Consider the following 20639-nt stretch of genomic DNA (forward strand, 5'->3'; position numbering starts at 1 on the left):
CTTTGCTCCTGATGTGCAAGAATATTCAGAGGTGGACTTGTATGCAGAGGAGGGCGACTGGAATATGAACTACCGAGTCAGCCAAGCCCGACGGACTGCGGGGGCTGAGGAGGAGATCCATGCCTTGAGATTTCAAAACCGAGAGCTGTTGGATCGTATGGCCCATATGCAGGACCAAATGGACGTGCTGATGAATGACTACGGTCGCCTACAGCGAGCTCAAGCAGCACCTGCGCCGGCACCAGTCCCAGGCCAACAACCCCCTGGCCAGCAGCTTCCGCTACAGCCGACTCCGGTGCAACCACCTCCGGGGAAGCTGGCCCCGGTACAACCGGCTCCCGGGCAGCCGGCCCCAGGACACCCCATCCCTGGACAACTGCCAGCGGGGCCGCCAGTGGGACCAATACAGCCTGTGGTCCTGGTCATGCAGTGGAAGCAACCCTGTTTGCGAGTGACCTTTGATGGCTCCGCGGATGCGTTGCCCTGTTTTCTGCATCAAGTGGACAGTTACATGAGAGAACAAGGGCATACCTTTCCCACAGAAGACAGCCAAGTGAGATTTGTTTCCTCGCTCTTGGCTGGAAAGGCTGCAGAATGGATGGTTCTCCAGTTTGATACCCGGGCTCGCTCCATACTGTCGCTAAATGAATTCATGTGAGTGTTAAGGAGAAGTTTCGAGGATCCGTTTCAAGGGGAGAAGGCTTAAGCGGCCCTCCTACAACTCCGTCAAGGATCCTCCTCAGTCCAAGAGTTTGCGGATGAGTTCCAAAGACTCGCTAATAAAATAGTAGATTGGACTGAAGCTACCCGGGTGCATTACTTCAGAGCAGTGTTGCATCCTGAGATTCTAAACTGGGCATACATGCAGCAAGACCCAGTCACCTTGGAAGAGTGGATTTTACTGGCGGAGGAAGTGGAAAGCCGCCGCCAGTTTATTTCCCTTGCCCGACGGCAGGCCAGGGAGGGAGGAAGCCAGAAAAACCCTCCCAAACCTGCCGCTCCTCAGGCCCTGCGGAGGCCGGCTCTACCTCTGCAAGACCGAGCGTTGCAGTTTCAAAGGGGAGCCTGCCTTGTTTGCGGTGCTATGGGTCACTTCACTGCCACTTGTCCATCACGTCCAGGACTGTCGAGTCCCACTCCCCAGCCAGAGGGGACTCCTCGCGGGAGAGGACGCGCTCGGGGGAGGAGTACCACAGCCAAGCAGGGCATCGCTCCAAGATGAAAAGCGCCCCCAGCTCTGCACGCCAGAGAAGTGACGACGGACCTTTCACCAGAGGACCCGTCGGGGTCCTGAATTACAGTTACTACTCCTGGGGAGAGTAGCTTCACGTCTTCAGAGGAGGGTGACCACTGGAACTCCCCAGCCCTTAACTTGGAGTCTCCCCTCGGACAGCCAAAAAACGGACTGGGTCTGCGGTAGAGGGAGTGATACTGCAGACCTCTGCAGGTGTTCCTGTGAAACCCGAGGCTCCTGTCATGGTAAATGAAGTAGAAGAGACTGTGTATGTAGATGTGATATTACAACATTATAGAAAAGGTCCTCAATTACAAGTTAAAGCCTTAATAGACTCTGGATGTGCCCGCTCGTTAATTAACTAAACCACCTTTAAGGCACTCCAAGTGAAGTAAGTCCTTTTGCCGGCACCTGTTCAATTTGCTCAAATGGATGGCAGTGATTTCAGGGGGGGGGCAGTCGACCGTCGCACTGGCGGAGTGGCAATGGGAATTGGCCACCATTGGGAACAAATCAATTTCACTATTGTGCCCAATGTTCGATATGCTGTGGTATTAGGAGCAAATTGGCTCAAAGGACACAGCCCCACCATAGACTGGGAAGCTGAGACTTTAACGCTCAATAGCCCGCTATGTGAGTTACACCGATATGAAGTGGCCGTTAAAACCGTAATCAAACCAACTCCTGTCCTGGCCTCGGACACCTCCAGTCCAACCCAATTGCCACCCGACTATCAGGACTTTGCAGACGTATTTAACGTGCAGGAGTGTGATGTGTTACCCCCACACACACCGCCGGACGGACTGTGCTATTGAGGTGGTGGGGGGTGGAAAACTGCCAAAGAGTAAGATCTACCCAATGAGTCCTACGGAATGGACGGTACTCCGCGAATTCTTAGACAAGAACTTGGCTCGAGATTTCATCCGACCCTATTCGGCACTGGCTTTCTTCGTGCGTAAGAAAACAGGAGATTTACATTTGTGTATTGACTTTCGAAAACTCAATGCTGTTACTCAAACGAATGCTTATCCCATCCCCCTCATTTCTGATCTCTTGGGACAATTGAAGGAGGCACACATTTTCAGTAAATTGGACTTAGTCGAGGCTTATTACAGAGTCAGAATCCAGGAGGGGGATGAATCTCTGACAGCCTTTTCCAGTTGCTTTGGGATGTTTGAATTTATGGTGGTGCCTTTTGGATTAAAAGGGGCCCCAGGGTCTTCATGCAACTCATTAATGAGATCCTCCATGATCTACTGTTCAAAGGAGTGGTGGTTTATTTAGATGACATTCTCATTTACTCTAAAACCATGGATGAGCATGTTGCCTTGGTTCGAGAGGTGTTGCAACGTCTCAGAGACAATCAGCTGTATGCTAAAGTGTCTAAATGTGAGTTCCATAAGAAGCAGTTGACTTTCCTAGGATATATTATCTCACACCAGGGACTGACTATGGATCCTGAAAAGGTGCAAGCGGTGCTCAGTTGGGAACCACCCTCTACTCGTAAACAGGTCCAAAGATTTCTCGGGTTCGCAAATTTTTACAGGGCGTTCCTCCCACATTTTGCTCAGATTACACTACCCATCATGAACCTCCTTAAGACTAAGGGAAAAGAGAATACCGCCACCTTACCCAATGCCCGGGTGCAGTAGACCCCCCCAGTGTTTTGCAGCCTGTTTTGCAATGCCTTTTGAAGTGTGGTCTGATCACAAAAACCTAGAGACCCTAACTGGGGCTCGCAAGCTGTCCATGAAGCACGTGCGCTGGGCGGACTTCTTTGCCCAATTTCGATTCGTTCTGAAATATGTACCAGGGAAGCAAAACCTTCTGGCTGACGCTTTATCCAGACTTCCCCAATATCCCACAAAGGTTGATCGGCCCACAGAGTCGCTCTTCACCCCTACCCAATGAGGTCTATTGCCCATTTTGGCCGTACAAACCCGTTCTCACACCCGATCCCCATCGCCGCCTCTTTCGGTGGGAGGGGAAGCCCCACGCCCGGCTGAACCGGCAGCGCCGCCCGCCTCGCTTCCTCCTCCCCCTGAGCGACTGACAGCCACGGTTTCTGAGGTGCGGGGACCCGAGCGCCCCATTCAGTCGCTCCCTGCACCCGTCTCAACTCCGTCCCCAGTCAAGCTGCCCGCTGGCACAACTCTGGAGGGGTGGACGGACTGATTCCTTTAAGGAGACTCTCCTCCGCAGTTATCAAGCAGAACTTTCCTCGCAGGCTCTTCCAGCTACTCTAATTAAACGCGGGGAGTTTTGGTACAAAGATTCTAAATTGTATGTTCCGGAAGTGTTGCAGGGGGAGGTTTTAGGTTTGGTTCATGGAGCCAAGACCGCCAGACATTTCGGTTTTCTCAAGACATTGCATTTGCTACGGAGACAGTTTTGGTGGGTGGGCATGCGATCAGATGTGGACTCCTTCATCCGCAGCTGCCCCATATGTGCAGCGGCCAAACGATCACAGGGCAAACCGCCCGGACTTTTACAACCGTTAGAGATGCCCTCAACACCGTGGGAAGTAATTGCAATGGACTTCATGACTGACCTACCCCCTAGTGGGGGAAAGACAGTTCTTTGGGTAATTACTGATCTGTTTTCGAAACAGGTGCATCTTGTACCCTGTGCAGGTATCCCTTCCACCCGGAAATTGGCCCGGCTCTTTGTGTCACATGTCTTCCGTCTCCATTCCTTTCCACGCAAAATAGTCACGGACAGGGGTTCAAATTTCGTGGCCAAATTTTGGAAGGCTTTTCTCAGATTAGTCGGAGTAGAACAAGGACTGTCTAGTGCCTTCCATCCCCAAACAGATGGTCAAACCGAACGGGTGAATGCGGTGTTGGAATGCTATTTACTCTGTTACGTTAATTACCATCAAGATGATTGGGTAGACCTGTTGCCTTTTGCTGAATATGCTTATAATAATGCAGTTCACCAATCCACAGGGTTCAGTCCTTTCCAGGTTGTCCATGGTAAAGAGTTTGGCCCCACTGGTCATGTTGATGTTTCTGAGGAGGAGGGGGGAGCTGTCGGGGCCAGATGGGTATGTTCAATTCAAACAACCTGGCCATGGCTGGTTAAAAATCTGGAGCGAGCCAAATGGCGTTACAAGGCTCAGGCTGACAAATATCGTTCCCCCAGTAAGGAATGCAAAGTGGGGGACCTTGTCTAACTGTCCACCAAGAACCTACGATCCACCCGCCCATGCGACAAACTCAGTGCCAAGTATGTGGGTCCGTTCCCCATTTCCCAGATTATTAATCCAGTGGCTGTGGAACTCTCCTTGCCCAAGTCCCTACGAAGAATTCATCCTGTGTTCCATGTCAGTCTTTTAAAACCGTATGTACCTTCCCAAAAATGGCATCCTGAGCCACAACCCAAAGTGCCTGAAATGGTGGGGGGGGGAGGAGCATTTTGAAGTAGGTAAAATACTGGATTTTCGCATTCGCTACGGTTCCCTTCAGTACCTGGCCCTCTGGAAACATTTTAGTCCTGCCCAGGATGAATGGGTGCATGCCTATGATGTCTCCGCCCCCCCCCCACTTAATACAAGAATTCCATGCCGCCTACCCTCACAAACCCACGGTGGGAGGGTGAAGGGGGGTCTTTAGGGGGGCAGAATGTCAGGAGTAGGCCATAAGGATGGTATGTGATAGTGAAATTGTGCTGCTTCCAGGTGCTGTTGTGCTATTCTGTCCAAGGCCAGTCTATGCCCCGTGTTTAGTCTTCATAGATTCCCATACTGTGGGAATCGCCAAGTATTCCTTCCTGCCTCCTGGAGGGGGGGGTTGCCTGGGTAACCGGTTATCTCCTTTTGCTCTTCCATATATGCTGTGTACCTTGCCTTTGACCCTTACTAGTGTCCTTTTGAATATGGCTTCTGAAACATGTCGATTCTACCCAATAAAACTGCTTTTGTGGATTGGTTGTCTGCTGAAGTCTGTCTAATGGGGCCGCAGGACTAGAGCCCACAGTAAGTGGGAAAGTGACTTTGACTTTAAAAGAGGGAACGTCTCTAAAATGAGAAAACTGGTAAAGAAGAAGTTGAAAGGAACAGTTAGGAGGGTTAAATCTCTTGAAAAGGCTTGGGGGTTACTCAAGTCCACATTACTAGAGGCTCAGCTAGCTTGTATACCGCAGGTCATGAAAGGTAGTAATAAATCCAAGAAGTCACCACCACGGCTAACGGGTAAGGTGAAGGAAGCAATTAGAGGGGGGGAAGTCTTCCTTCAGAGACTGGAAGGTTTGCCCAAACGAGGCGAACAGAAGCAAACACAAACTTGCACAAAGGAAATGCAAGCAGATAATTAGAGATGCAAAAAAAGATTTTGAGGGGCATATTGCTAAACACATCAAAACAAACAATAAGAAATTCTTTACGTATATTAGGAGTAGGAAACCAGCTAGGGAAACGGTTGGACCATTGGATGACAATGGGAGTAAAGGCAGTCTAAGGCAGGATAAAGCGATTGCTGAAAAACTAAATGAATTGTTCTCATCTGTCTTCACTGTTGAAGATACAGGGCAGATTCCTTCTCCTGAACAGAGATTTTGGAGAGGGGAAAATGAGGAACTGAGGCAAATAGTGGTAACAAGGTAGGAAGTCCTAGAACGTCTAGACAAACTGCAAACTAACAAGTCACAGGGACCAGACGGTATTCATCCTAGAGTTCTTCAAGAACTCAAATGGGAAATTGCAGAACGTCTCACAAAGATATGTAATATGTCCCTTCAATCAGCCTCTGTACCAGAGGACTGGAGAATGGCCAATGTAACACCCATTTATAAAAAAAAGGTTCCAGGGGGGACCCAGGAAATTACAGGTCAGTTAGCTTAACGTCTGTTCCGGGTAAATTAGTGGAAAGCATTATTAAAGATAGAATTGTCAAGCATATAGAAGGGCAAGGTCTGCTGGGCAAAACCCAACATGGCTTCTGTAAGGGTAGGTGCTGTCTCACTGACCTATTAGAGTTTTTTGAAAGCGTCAATAAGCATGTGGACAGGAATGAGCCTGTGGATATTGTGTATTTGGATTTCCAAAAAGCTTTTGACAAAGTCCCCCACCAAAGACTGCTAAGCAAACTTCATAGTCATGGGATAAGAGGACAAGTCCTCTTATGGATTGAGAGCTGGTTGAAAAATAGGAAGCAGAGAGTAGGAATCAATGGTCAGTTCTCCCAATCACGGGATGTGAGCAGTGGGGTGCTTCAGGGATCTGTGTTGGGACCGGTGCTTTTCAACCTGTTCATCAATGACCTGGAGTTGGGGTTAAACAGTGAAGTAGCCAAGTTTGCAGATGACACCAAATTATTTAGGGTGGTTAAAACAAAATTGGACTGTGAAGAGCTCCAGAAGGATCTCAGCATACTGGAAGAATGGGCATTAAAATGGCAAATGAGATTCAATGTGAGTAAGTGTAAAGTGATGCATATTGGGGCAAAAAATCCCAACTTCACATATACACTGATGGGATCTGTGCTGGCAGTGACAGACCAAGAAAGGGATCTTGGGGTGGTAGTGGATAGCTCAATGAAGATGCCAACCCAGTGTGCGGCTGCTGTAAAAAAGGCAAATTCCATGCTGGCCATAATTAGACAAGGAATAGAGAATAAAACTGCTGATATCATACTGCCCTTGTACAAATCTATGGTGAGACCACACTTGGAATACTGGGTACATACGTTTACTGTGTAATACTTTTTTAGGTCACCACACCTAAAAAAGGATATTACAGAGCTTGGGAAGGTAAAGAAAAGAGCAACCAAAATGATTAGGGGACTAGAGCAACTGTCCTATGGGGAGCGGTTAAGACGCTTAGGGCTGTTTAGCTTGGAAAGAAGGCGGCTGAGGGGAGACATGATAGAGGTCTATAAAATTATGCTTGGTTTGGAGAGAGTGGACAGGGAGACGTTTTTCTCCCTCTCCCATAATACTAGAACACGAGGTCATCTGCTAGAGCTGGAGGGTGAGAGATTCAAAACAGATAAAAGGAAGTATTTTTTCACACAACGCATAGTTAAATTATGGAACTCCCTACCCCAGGATGTGGTGAGTTTCCCAAGACTATTAAATTCCGCATCTCAAATAATGAAACGGATTATGATGGGCCTGGAACCAAAATATATCAATAGCTATCTGGGATATGACATTGGTAGAGGAATTGAAGCATAAGAACATCTGGTCTCTGAAAGTGGACAAATGCCAATGAATCCTAGAATTTTTCACAACTGGACATTTTGGACCTGAACTGTATCTGGAGGTAGATGTTGTAGCAACCTTGGCTGGGCTTATTGCCTAAATAAGGGATCACCTGGGATCACCTACGACCACTTGGGATCTCTGTGCATGCTCTCTTGAGCTCCCTGGAGAGGTGGGACATAAACAATGTGTGTATGTACAGTGCTGTCAAGTCACAGCCGACTTCCGGCGACCCCAGCAAGGGGCTTTCAAGGCAAGTGAGAAGCAGAGGTGGTTGGCCATTCCCTTCCTCTGTAGAGTTTTCCTTGGAGAGCTCCTTTCCAAGTACTGACCCTGCTTAGCTTCCAAGATATGTCAAGATCAGCCTATACCATGCTTCCTTCTCTCCTGGACACAATCAATACATACCGCTGTTTCAGCAAAATATTTTGTAGCTAGAAGTACTCTCCTTTCCTGTGTTGTATGCTGTCTTTTGCTCCAGTTAGTCATCTGGTGCCCTTTTTTCATTTGTTTTGCACTTCTGAACACAAATATTCTTCAATAAAAGTGTCTTTATCATTTCAGTACTTAGCAAAATAAAGGAACTTGATCAGCCAACCAGTAAAATGCTCCCATGCAGTCTCGGTCTAGTGGGACAATTTGGAACTTCAGCCGTTATGCATCTTTAGTGGAGGCACATAAATCAAATGGCCAGATGACTTGCTCTGTTATCTACAATCAACTTCCCGACTCCAAATTTTTGTGCCTAAAACGCTTTCCTGTTTCATATCAGCAAGTTTTTTATTTCCCTGGACTCAGTCATATTTCAGTTCTTCTACCTATCTGAGCTTTTGAGGATTCAGGCCAGCCAAGTAGAAAACACTGATACTTTCTCTTTCTTTCCCCACAGATGTATCAGACCATCAGAAAACACAGAGCAGTTGCCCAACTGGATCATTCTGCGTCAACTGAAAGGCTCACATTTAGCCCAGGCAGATAGAGAACACCTTTGGTTTAGCATCAACACATCTGCACTTAGAAATGAGAAGCAGAGAAATGTGTGAACTTGTTGAAACCCATCAAAGGTTCAACAGAGGTTAGCATCTGAGTGTAGCAGAACCCTCTCAAACTTCTTTGAAGCATGCTTGCTGTTGAACTACCAAGGGCCAAATTGAACATCATGGTGCCTCCTGGGCCAGCAGCAAGGATTTTCAGTCACACACTGTGGCCTTTTATACAGGGACGGTTCCCCGTGGTCACCCCTGCCGACTGCTTTGGGGCTTCCTTTTGATTATGCATGCCTTTTCTGCCTGTAAGAGGTTGCCTTGCTTTCTGGCCAAAACAGCATCTGGAAAACACGGGCAAAATGTGCAGGGAGAGCAAGACGACCTCTGATGGGCGGGAAAGGCATGCATAATCAAAAGGAAGCCCCAAAGCAGTCAGCGGGGGTGACTGGGGGGAAACGTTCCTGCATAAAAGGCCTATGTTTTAAGTTCCCTACTGAGAACACAACTCCAAGGTGCACAGGGCAACAGTTCTCTGGGGTAATTTAAGATCAGAATAACAGGGGGAGGGTCTTAAACCCCCTGTCTCTTGGGGTCATAATTTGACTCTGAATTGGAGCATTTTATGGGAGGAGGTGAATTCCTATCAGGGGATTTTGCAGGTCAATCTTGATCCTCTCTCTATCTTTGATTAAAACTCGATCTATAAGAGATCCAGTGAGCAATCAGAGAGGGATTCACATTTTGGGGGTGTTTTTGTCTCCTCAGTGTCTGTATAGATGGTGAACACTGGAAGAGGGGGGATTACTGATAAAGTCCCTCATATACAAACATTTGAAATGCCAGGTTTCAGAAATGCCATGAAAAACACATCTGTGTGCTGAAAACCATTAAAAAATGAGGGGAAAAATGAAAGTAGTCTATGGTGAAACCTTTTTTAAAAAAGGTTTTTTTGTTGTTATTTATTTTATTTAGCCCATGACAGCTTCCAACTCATTACAACCAATTTATCAGCATAACACAGTAAATAATAAAAAATCACTTTTAATTATATAATTAATCCAATTAAAATTCTGGCATTTTGCTCACTCGTCATAACAGTGTGGTGCCCCCAATATTGTTTAAATTTTGACTACAGAAGAGATAAGAATGAGAGACCCCAAAAATGAATAACTTGGGCCATATCTATTATATATTCATGGGTCCAACAAGGAAAGGATAAGGGGAGGAAGAAGGGGGAAAGGTGGGGTGGGAAGGGAGAAAAGGAAAGAGAGAAGGGAAGGAAAAGGGGGAATGGGAGAAAGGAAAGAGGAGAAAAGGGAGGGAGACCAGGTTTTGTATGGATCATCACTGACCTCAACCATAGGCCTGGTCATTTTGCTGTCATCAGGTTGATCCTGCAACACAATGGTGCACTTTCCCCATGACTCCAGTTTTGGGAGTTATGGAAGTGAACATCTCATAGGACATCATTTTTTTCCTCCTTGTCCATGATACCCACCAGGGAAATGGGGAAATGAATTCTCTCTTTGATCCTTGGGTCCTGATTCTCAAAGTTCTACTAAATTTAGCAGGAAATCATCAGATAAACCCCCGGACGCAGTGAATCCTAACCAGGATGGAGCGAGAAGGAACCCTGCCCCCAACCCTAGGTTTTTTCCCTCCTGTGGGGCCAGTAATAGCTGTCACAACCAATAGATACAGCTGCCTGGAGGCTTCTGAAAATGTGTACTGGGGACAGATGAGTCATTTCCCCCACTTATCGAAATAAAGCCACCCAATTAAATGCAATCTGACAGTTTCCTGCAAGCCAGAATGTTCAGCACAGCTTTAAATACATTTTTTATCGGAGTTGTGCAACTGCCGAGCAGGGAAAGAGATAAGAAGCTGACAGCTTGAAAAAAGGAATGAAACCTTGCCATAAATTGACAATCCTTTGTGGGGGGGGGGGTGGAATAAACAGGTGACACTAAGCCAATAAAGTTAGCATCTAGCAAACAGTAGACTTAGCTGGAACAGTTCAAACGTGATAGATTCTTAAAAAGCAGCTTGAGATTGGATCCATCAATCAGAATCTTGGATAAAACTCTACTGGCAGATGAAGAATGGAAAGGAGGAATGATTGGTTTCACTGGAGGGCATTATTACTCAAGACAGAAACAGCATATGATGTAAAGAGCTCTTGACACCCGCTGAACTTTGACTTTTAGATATAGATCATTACCACAACTTAGAGATCTGCTGCTTTCTTATGAGCCCAACGTATTACAGTTGGAAACAGAGAGCTTTAAAGGAGAGCTTTGCTTGAAAGATCATAGGTTCCATGTTCCTACCTTGAAACTGAGATAGCGTTGATACAAGACAGAGGGTAACAAAAGATGGAAAAACAGATCAGCAACTTCCCTGAACCGCTTGGTGGCCATTGGACTTATTCAGTGTTTGGGGACCCTAAATACAAATGCTCAGCAGTGCAATGTATGTGTTTATATGGGTGTTTAGGAAAGAAGAATCCTACTTGGGCGGATACGCACGTGAACACACGTGGCGCTGCCTTATACTGAACCAAATCATTGGTCTCTCAAGCTCAGCATTGTCTGGCAGAAGCTCAGAATTGACTGGCAGAAGCTTTCCAGAGTCTCAGGCGGAGGCCTTTCACATCACCTACTGATCCTTAAATGGAAGTGCTGGGGATTGAACCTGGGACCCTCTGCATGCAAAGCAGAGGCTCTTCCAATGAGCCACAGCCCTTCCCCGCAGCAACAGAGACATTTACAGTACAATCCTTAGCAGAGTTACACCCCTCTGAGTCCATTTGATTTAGAAGGGTGTACATCTGTTTAGGATTGTATTGATAGTATTGTATTTTAAAGCAGGGATCCCCAACGTGGTGCCTATGGGTACCATGGCACCTGCCAACATCTTTTCTGGTGCCTTCCAAGTGTCTTTAGAAAGTGGGTAGAGCTATTTGGGGCTCCTACCCAGCAGGGCTTCTGTTTGGCCATTGGAGATCCAACGGGCTATGCAAGCTAAAATAACATTTTTCGGCAGCAACTGCTATTACAGTGTTGGTTTTATTCTCTCTCTCATTCCTTTTTCTCAGCACATTATTTAAAATTGCTCCTCTTGTACCCTGCACTTGGGCTTCCTCTGTGTGTGGCTCCTCCTCCAGCAGCAGCCATTTTGTGATTGTGCCCACCACCACATGTCAGAATTGTACAGGTGCCCACAGGCTCTAAGGTCAGACACCCCTCTTTTAAAATACTCATGGCTGCGAAGTAGCCCAGAAATTGTGTAATACAGAGCCATTCTGGAGCACATAACAGCACATATATGGTGTCCACGGGTAGCATGATGCCCGCTGACAACTTTCCTGGTGCCCACAGAATGTTTTCAGAAAAATGGGCACGGCCAGGTGGGGCTTTTGCCCAGCAAGGCTTCTGATGGGCCATTGGAGCTTCAAATGGCTGTGCAGATTTAAAAAAAAAAAACTGCTATGGCAGCAGCTACCAACACAACACAAGGATCTTCGCTGTGTGACTGAAGGCAAGCTGTGGCAGCCCTTTTGTGACTGTGCCCACTATGTTATGTCAGAATTCCAAAGGTGCCTACAGGCTCAAAAAGGTTGGGGAGCCTTGACATATACAATCCACTGGGCACTGTAGTGGTTTTGCTTATAAACTCTAAAGCTGGAAAACATTCCTTATAGTTTATATATATATACACACACATACACACACACATATTTAAATGATGTAGCTTACAGGATAAATTCTGTTAAGTTGCACCATTTCCGAGAATCCACTTTGCGCATCATCTCTTCAAAGGATTTCCCACACACTGGCAACTTTTGTAACATGAGGGATTCATTGCAGACAATCCGCTGTTGTGCACCTAGAACAAACAAAAAACGAACATGCATAGTCAGTCTCTCTCCAGAGAGCAGTAAGAGATTTGACAGTTTGAAAATACTCATGAACAGCAGATAACCCAACTGAAAAAAAAAGAACATTGTTTAGCCTATTTCTAGTGCAGTCCTAAACAGAGTTAGACTCTTCTAAGCCTATTGATTTAAATGGAATTAGGATGGCACAGTTTGTATCTCAAGGATGATTGAGGCACTCCAATGATTGTATGCACAAAAAACTGTAAAGCAGACTGCTGGACTCGATGGCCCTTGGTCTGATCCAGCATGGCTTTTCTTATGTTCTAAGCAAAGCTCACAGATCAGTGCTCATATAGTAGATGTAGTGTACCTTGATTTCAGTAAAGCCTTTGATAAAGTCCCTCATGATCTTCTTGAAACAAAGCTAGTAAAATGTGGGCTGGACACTGCTACTGTTAGGTGGATTGGGAATTGGTTGACCTACCGAACCCAAAGGGTGCTCATTAATGGCACAACTTCATCCTGTGGGGTGCCACAGGGGTCTGTCCTGGGACCGGTACTATTTAATATTTTTATAAATGACTTGGATGATGGAATAGAGGACATGATAATCAGATTTGCAGATGACACCAAGTTAGGAGGGGTAGTTAAACCCCGGAGGATAGGGTCAGAGTTCAGAATGACCTTGATAGACTGGAGAGCTGGGCCATAAGCAATAAAATGGATTTCAATAGGGAGAAGTGTAAGGTACTTCACCTAGGCAGAAACAACATAAGGCACAGGTACAGGATGGGAGATAGCTGGCTTGACAACAGTACATGTGAAAGAGATCTGGGAGTCTTAGTGGACCACAAACTGAATATGAGTCAACAGTGTGCTATGGTGACTAAGAAGGCCAATGCAATTCTGGGCTGCATCAATAGGAGTATTGTGTCTAGGAGGCCTAACACACTAAGCATAAACAACGTTTAAACAAGCGTCTTATCTTTGTCTGATCGCACTCTATGGTCCTGGAAATGATTTGAAAGCGCCAAATGTCCGTGCTTTCAACATACGCTTACAGCACGATGTTTCCACTTACTCCGTTTCAGGGAAGTTTCCCCCCTGAGGAACGTATACCTTTAAAATGTTGCATATCTCTCCCACCGCTCTGTAGTCAGCTGTGTAGCTCTCCTCCCCTCCCAATCCCCCCCCCTCCACAGAAATAAAGGGAATAAAATTCCGTTGCATTTAGCAGGGCTGTGTTTCCTAAAGTTGCACACACCCCCGCTTCTCTACCCCACTCCTCTGAAGCTTTGCTCCAAACAGCCACGTTAGTGCGTTCGATCCTGGCTGAATCCTGGCTGGAACAGGGAAGAAAGGAGGCTAAAGCGACTGTGCATTTTCGCCCCATGGGTAAAGGAAAGAATTGACACTCTAAAGCCGATCATGCTCCTGCCTCTCTCAAGGGAAGGGGGAAGGGCATAATGTTTTACAGCAACAATACAATGCTGGCTCTTTGCACCAGCACCCCTTTTCTTTGCGCAGGGGGGCAGTCACCAGAAGATCAACTTAAAAGGGGGATTTAAGAGTGGGGAGGAGGGAAGCTTATCGCACTTGCATGATGTCATGGATTATGAGACACTCCCCACGGAGAAACGCAGACCGGCACAGTTAAAATACAGCGAGGGAAAAGTCAAGATGCGGAGGGGAAATTTGAAAGTGCGGCCAAACCGTGCAATTCGAGCACGGCGATAATGTGTAGTAGGTAACAGAAGCGTTAAGGCTGTAGATCGAGGGAAGTCATACTACCACTGTATTCTGCATTGGTCAGACCTCACTTGGAATACCATCTGTCGGGAGCGCTTTGATTGTGGGATCCTGCATGGCAGGGGGCTGGACTGGATGGCCCTTGTGGTCTCTTCCAACCTTGTGTGGTTTTGTGATTACAGCCCTTCTTACATTCAACCACTTTAGCTTATAGGTGGGGAATTTGTATTTCCAGAATTTTTTTTTTTAAATTAGCACAGCAGAGGCAAATGTCCGAGTCTAGCTCCAAGGTACTGATTTTATTAGAAATATTGTCCATGGTAAAACTTTTGCCTGAGCATTCAAAGCACTTCAGTTCTCTCTACATAAATTGTGCATGCAGTGATTTTTTTAATGTGGGGGAACATTCAAAACTGCAGCTGCTGCATGCAGACCTAGGAGTTTGCTGAAGGAGCAGTCCTAAGTCTAGGTCTGTATTGCTAAGGAACACACATCATTACCTCCCAATTCAAATCATACTGGGGGGCGGCAAGAAGGAGAAGAATTGGTTTTTATATGCCGACTTTCTCTAGCTTTTAAGGAGAATCAAAGCTGCTTACAATCTCCTTCCCTTCCTCTCCCCACAACAGACACCTTGTGAGGGAGGTGAGGCTGAGAGAGCTCGGAGAGAACTGTAACTAGCCCAAGGTCACCCAGCTGGCTTCATGCGTAGGAAGAGTGGGAAATCAAACCCGGTTCTCCAGATTAGAGTCCACCACTCCTAACCACTACACCACGCTGTCAAGACCCTAGTGACCTGTCATTTCTTGACACAAGCATTGAGCATTTACTACCTTTATTGTTTTCTATGTTAAAGTTATGCCCAACTACAGGGCTGGTGTCAGCATACCCTGAGGTGGGGCACCTACTGGGGCCCATGGCTTCTGGGGGGAGGGCACTGGCACTGACCAAAGCCCTCTCCTGTTGCCCACCCACTTGCCTGCAAGCACTCTGCCAGCTGTGTTCCCAGCCGTATGCAATGCCCACCATCATCAGGGAAGGGGCATGTGGGTGGGGCAGGAATCTGTGAGTGAAGGGGTGGAAGAAGGATGCACAGGATTGAGGGTAAGGAGATAGGAAGGGAGTCATGAGAAAGGGGCCCAGTGATAGGCTGTCTGAACAGGGACAATGCACATACTTTGCATGAGCGCACAGCTTTGATACACATGAACCAACCACTGGGTTTTCCAAGGTTCTGTTTTCCACATACAAAAGTTGCATGTGTGTTGCCCCTGTTCAGACAGTATATTGACCGTGTGCATCAGGATTTCTGAGAGTAAAACATGCTCCCAATATGCACAGCCTAGGCTTCCGGTATGCGTGGTGGACATAATGTCTGAGAAGGGATAACGTTACTGTGGAGAGGAGAGCCAGTCTCACCTCATAATATGTCGTCTGGGTGTCAAAGTAACATATGTTTCATCTAAGTATTTTTGCAGGCCTACAAGATTTGTTTCCAAAGAAAGCAGAAAGGGAGTAGCGAATCCACTGTGGCTAACTCTGGGCAATGATGTAGGCCAAGAGAGAATCTGACAAGCTGTAACAGATGCATTACATTATAAACTCCAAAGTTTGGCCATAGCAATAAATATGGATTCTTTTAAAAGCCAGGAACCACTGCATACTGCATCTGAGCAGCCTTTAAAAAAAAACCAGTTGTCAGCTAATCAAGAATGGGAGAAACGGGATTGCTAGTTGTATGTATGGTTTTTCACATTAACTGGCTCAATAGCAATTGTTTGGCTTTAGCTAGCACTGATTCCACAGATGTGACATCTGAGAAGGGAAGAAGAATGCAAACCACGATTTTGACCACAGTTTGAAAATCAAGTACAATAGTGGGTGCCATTCCGCCTTACCAAAAATCACAGTCTTTAGTGATTTGAGCTTTCAAGACACTTGGCAAGTATAGTCAGTTAATATGTGCTAGTTGTGCATTGCTTTGGTAGCAATCCTAGGCACACTTACTTGGGAGTTATTTTGAAATCAGTGGGACTTATTTTCAAGTAAATGGGTTGGAGCCAGACAGCATTTCCACTCAATCTCACCTATTTTTCCTCTGTACTGCAGTCCCAGCCCCATGTGGCTTTTGTACTTGCACAAGCCAATGAGGTCCTTTCCCTGCTAAACCTATACACTTCCTGTCCAAATAGATTTGCTCATCATGCACAGATCTATTTGCACTGGAAGTAGATTCCAAAACCACCTACCCTCCATGCAACTTTCTGGATGAGTTGATGAAGTCCATGTAGGGGGGTAAAAGCATACAGTCATGTGTGAAGCATGCCAGGGCTATTTTTTTTAACATAGTTTCCCAATCGGCATTCTTAGAGCAAAGTAAAACGATCACACTACTTCACACGGGTTGGTGTACACAGTTTCTCCCACAGTTAGGCTTGCCAGCTCCAGGTTGGGAAATACCTGGAGATTCTGGGGGTGGAGCCTGAGGAGGGCGTAATTTGGAAAGAGGAGGGATTTCAATGCCATACAGTCCAATTGCCAACACAGCCATTTTCTCCAGGGGAACTGACCTCTTTCGCTTGGAGATCAGTTGTAATAGCAGGAGATCTCCAGCCACCACCTGGAGGCTGGCAACCCTACCCATAGTCTTTCTTTCTCAGTAGGGAAAAAATTAACGTGCAAAGCAGCCCTTACAAACATTTTGGCTTTAGCCAGGGAGCTAGACCTGGTTTTCATCCTCCAGTGTAATCACTTCAGAATATCCCAGGCAGCTGTTTTCCTGTACCAGCTGCTCATTCAAAATACTGCCATGGGACCAATAATGTATCTATGAACAGCATCTTAAAAAAAAAAAAAAAAAACTAACATGAGAAGAAACTGGCCAATTAGAAATCATTCGTTTCTTACCTGCTAATCCAATGGTCATTAGGCCATTCACTGGGGAGAAAAAGAAGGTAGTTGTTACAGTGTCGTTATTCCATAATGATTAAAATTATATTAATGAGCAATATAACATATAAACTGGGTTAATCATATAGCGATTTGGCAAATGGCCTGAAGAACTCCTCTGACCTGATTATGCTTTTATACTGTTTTATATCATTCAAAAGGAAGAATTCAGGAGCAGTAATATCGTAACACTGATTTTACATCAGTTTTTAAAACATATGTTAAAAAGTGACTGCTTCAGCATATAAAGAAACCCCTCAAAGAACCCCCATGCACATGTTTTGCAGCATTTTCTTCTATTTTCCTTCTCAGGAATCTCCTGAAATTCCCTCATGGGATAACTGCTGGTCCGCAGACCACAGTTTAAGAATGGCAGATCTATAAAGAACACATTACAGCGGGTATATTATAATGTAATTATTGTGCAGTTGAATTCCCACCGGTTCAAAACATTTTCTGAAATTTAGAAAGAAGGATAACCCCAACTGTATTTATTTGCTTCATGTATACCCCACCTTTTCACCCCAGCTTACATTGTTCTCCTCTCCTCCTTTTGGTCCTGTTAATTAAGTTAGGCTGAGATTGGGCAACTGGCACAAGGCAAGAGGGGTTCCAACCTGGGTTTGCTAGACCCTAGTCTGATGTTCTAACCACTACGCCACACTATTTCTCACTGTATGTCAGGCCTGTATCTCAGTTGCTTTCGTTTTCCCACTGACCAGACTCAAGGACTGTTATGCATACCTAAACTCTTTTGAAGCTGTGGGAACCACAGCGCTGTTTGTGTTTTGTAATCTCTTGCTTTCTTCATGCTTTTATATTACCAAGTGCAAGCCAGCAAGCTCCATTGCTGTCACCTTTTTCTTTGTGCTCTGTTAACCTATATGACCAGTAAAAACCAACTTCCTTGGACCTGACTGTCTCTGATGTGGTTTCTGGTTCAGATTGGGCCAAGGGTTCACACTGTAAAAGGAGCAGTGGTAAGCAAACTGCGTGGGACCCCCACAAGGCCGAGAGCTCCCAACCTGCTCGCTTATGTTGCTTATGGTTGCACCCATCTGACCTTTGATCTTCAGGACTGTTGCTATAACACGTTATAGCGAACCAGGAAGAATAACCTGCTTTGTTGGAACCTGCTATTACAACGGATCTCCAGCCGATAGAGATCAGTTCACCTGGAGAAAATGGCTGCTTTAGCAATTGGACTCTATGGCATTGAAGTCCCTTTCCTCTCCAAACCCTGCCCTCCGCATGCTCTGCCCCAAAAACCTCCTGCCGGTTGAGAAGAGGGACCTGGCAACTCTGTTGTGGTGCTGCCTCTCAGTTTGATTCCCAGTTTGATTCTCAGTTTGATTCTACTTGAAACTGCTAAGGGAAATTGTTCAAAAATGCGGAGGCCTTTTATGCTGGGACGTTTCCCCCGAGGTCACCCCTGACAATTGCTTCATGGCTTCCTTTTGATTGCACATGCCTTTCCCCCATGTCAGAGGTCGCCTCGTTCTCCCAGCACGTTCTGCCCGTGTTTTCCAGATGCTGTTTTAGCAAGACGCGTGGGGAGAGCGAGGCGACATCTGACGGGCAGATAAGATATGCGTAATCAAAAGGAAACCCCGAAGCGGTCAACGGGGGTGACCACAGGGAAACATCACTGCATAAAAGGCCTAAGTGAAATGTCCCTCCATACACGCAACTCTTTTGCATCACAAAGAGGGGAAGGACTTCAATGCCATAGAGTCCAACTGCCAAAGGGGCCATTTTCTTCAGGGGAACTGATCTCTGTTGCCGGGAGATCGGTTGTAATAGTGGGAGGTCTCCAGCCACCACCAGGACGCTGGCAACCTTAATAATGTGGCCAGAGTTACCCATACCTTTTTCGCATCCGAGTTGGAGTACTATAATGCTGTCTATGTGGGGTTCTGGATACAGCAGGAAGCAGTCTCTGGCTTCTCCACTTAAAGAGCCGCTCAGATTGCATGACTGGGAAAGATTTCTGCTTAAGACCTCTGAGGGCTTCCACGAGCCCGAGCAGATAAAACTGGCCCATCGACGAATAGCATTGATAGAGGAGAACGCAAAGCAGCTTCGGAGTTTCACAATTGGAATGTGTGTGGACAAATCTCTTAAGCAAATAAGGATGAGATATGTGTCAAGAACAAATATCACTGTAGTTGGTTGGCTATTTGAACTTAATTTTATTGCCATCATTTTAGTGTTCTGATTTTATAGTAGCTTCATGGACTTTAACATTAAATATTCTAGTTTTTATTGATAAGTTAATCTTGGAAGCCTGGTGAGAAATAAAAGACTTTTAAAAAAGAACTCACTGTACGTCAAGTTACGTATGATACTAAAAGACACATCTTGAAGAATGTTATAAAAATGCATACAAATAAATGCAAGAGGTTTGTTTAACACATTCTCAAAGATCAATAAATATTGAGTTCAAAGTTAATTCTCCTAATAGCTAAGGATGGGAACAATCTATAAGGTCAGCGTTGGAGCTCCTGTTGATTTTTCACTGAGAGCAATTTCAATCTCTCTTTAACATTATTACAGAACTTAAATCCCCCCTTGACTACAATTGTGAACTGTGGACAATTTTATCAAGTATTCTTAGAATGGCAATGCCGTAATAAAAATCTGTTCTGTTCTGAATCCCCCCTTGAGAATATCCTGCCTAAAAATCCATGCCTGATTTCTAGGGTTGCCAACCTCCAGGTACTAGCTGTTACAACTGATCTCCAGCCGATAGAGTTCACCTAGAGAAAATGGCCACTTTGGCAATCAGACTCTATAGCATTGAAGTCCCTCCCCAAACCCCACCCTCCTCAGGCTCCACCCCAAAAACCTCCCACAGGTGGCAAAGAGGGACCTGGCAACCCTACTGATTTCTGCATTCTTAGTATCCAGGAGAGGCTTAAGCCCTGCAACAACAATGACATTCTCTCACTCAGTTATTCACATACACACACCCGTCAGCTTGGCATCAGTTAGAGTTAGAAGGATATTTAGGTATTTATTTATTTACTTCATTTATACCTTAAGGACCTAAAGCGGCTTACTTTCGTCCTCTCTCCTCCATTTTTTCGTCATAACCTGTGAGGTAGGTTGGGCAGGGAGAGTGTGTGTGACCAGGCCAAGGTCATCTGGAGAGGTTCCATGGCAGAGTGGGGGTTTGATCATGGGTCTCCTAGATCCTAGTCCAACAACCTAACAACTTCGCCACTCTAGCTTTAGGACATTAAATAAAACATATAAATACAGATACATACAAACATAGAGGAGCGGTAATAAGTTATTGAGAGAACACAAAACAAAACTGTAGTGTCTTCACTTGCTGACAGAACACAACAATACAGGGAGCTAGATGAATCTCCCAGAGGACTTAAGAGAGAGTCAGAGAAATAGACCAAGAAATAGACTAGAGGAGAGAGTCAGAGAAATAGACCAAGAAATAGACTAGAGGAGAGAGTCAGAGGGGTCAAGGCACTGGGCATCCTTTCTGTACTGCTCTGACACTATTCCTTTGAAGATGAGGAGGAGGAGGAGACGAAATAGAAGAAGACTTGGTTTTTATATGCCAATTTTCTCTACCGAAAGGAGTCTCAAACCGGCTTACAATCACCTTCCATTCCTGTCC

The 20639-nt window shown here is 45.8% G+C and overlaps 1 protein-coding gene across 1 annotated transcript in view; it reads right to left on the reverse strand.

Moving 5' to 3' along the window:
* RAMP3 (receptor activity modifying protein 3) overlaps positions 1–20639 on the reverse strand; it is a 78046-nt gene that overhangs the window by 29660 nt on the left and 27747 nt on the right. The window contains exons 2-3 of the mRNA XM_056857811.1: positions 16958–16987; positions 12180–12309 (exon numbers count right to left, since the gene is read on the reverse strand). Coding sequence (XP_056713789.1) covers positions 12180–12309; positions 16958–16987 — 160 coding nt within the window. The remainder of the gene's footprint in view (positions 1–12179; positions 12310–16957; positions 16988–20639) is intronic.

Source organism: Euleptes europaea, chromosome 11 (assembly GCF_029931775.1).
Source record: "Euleptes europaea isolate rEulEur1 chromosome 11, rEulEur1.hap1, whole genome shotgun sequence".
Lineage (NCBI taxonomy): Eukaryota > Metazoa > Chordata > Lepidosauria > Squamata > Sphaerodactylidae > Euleptes > Euleptes europaea.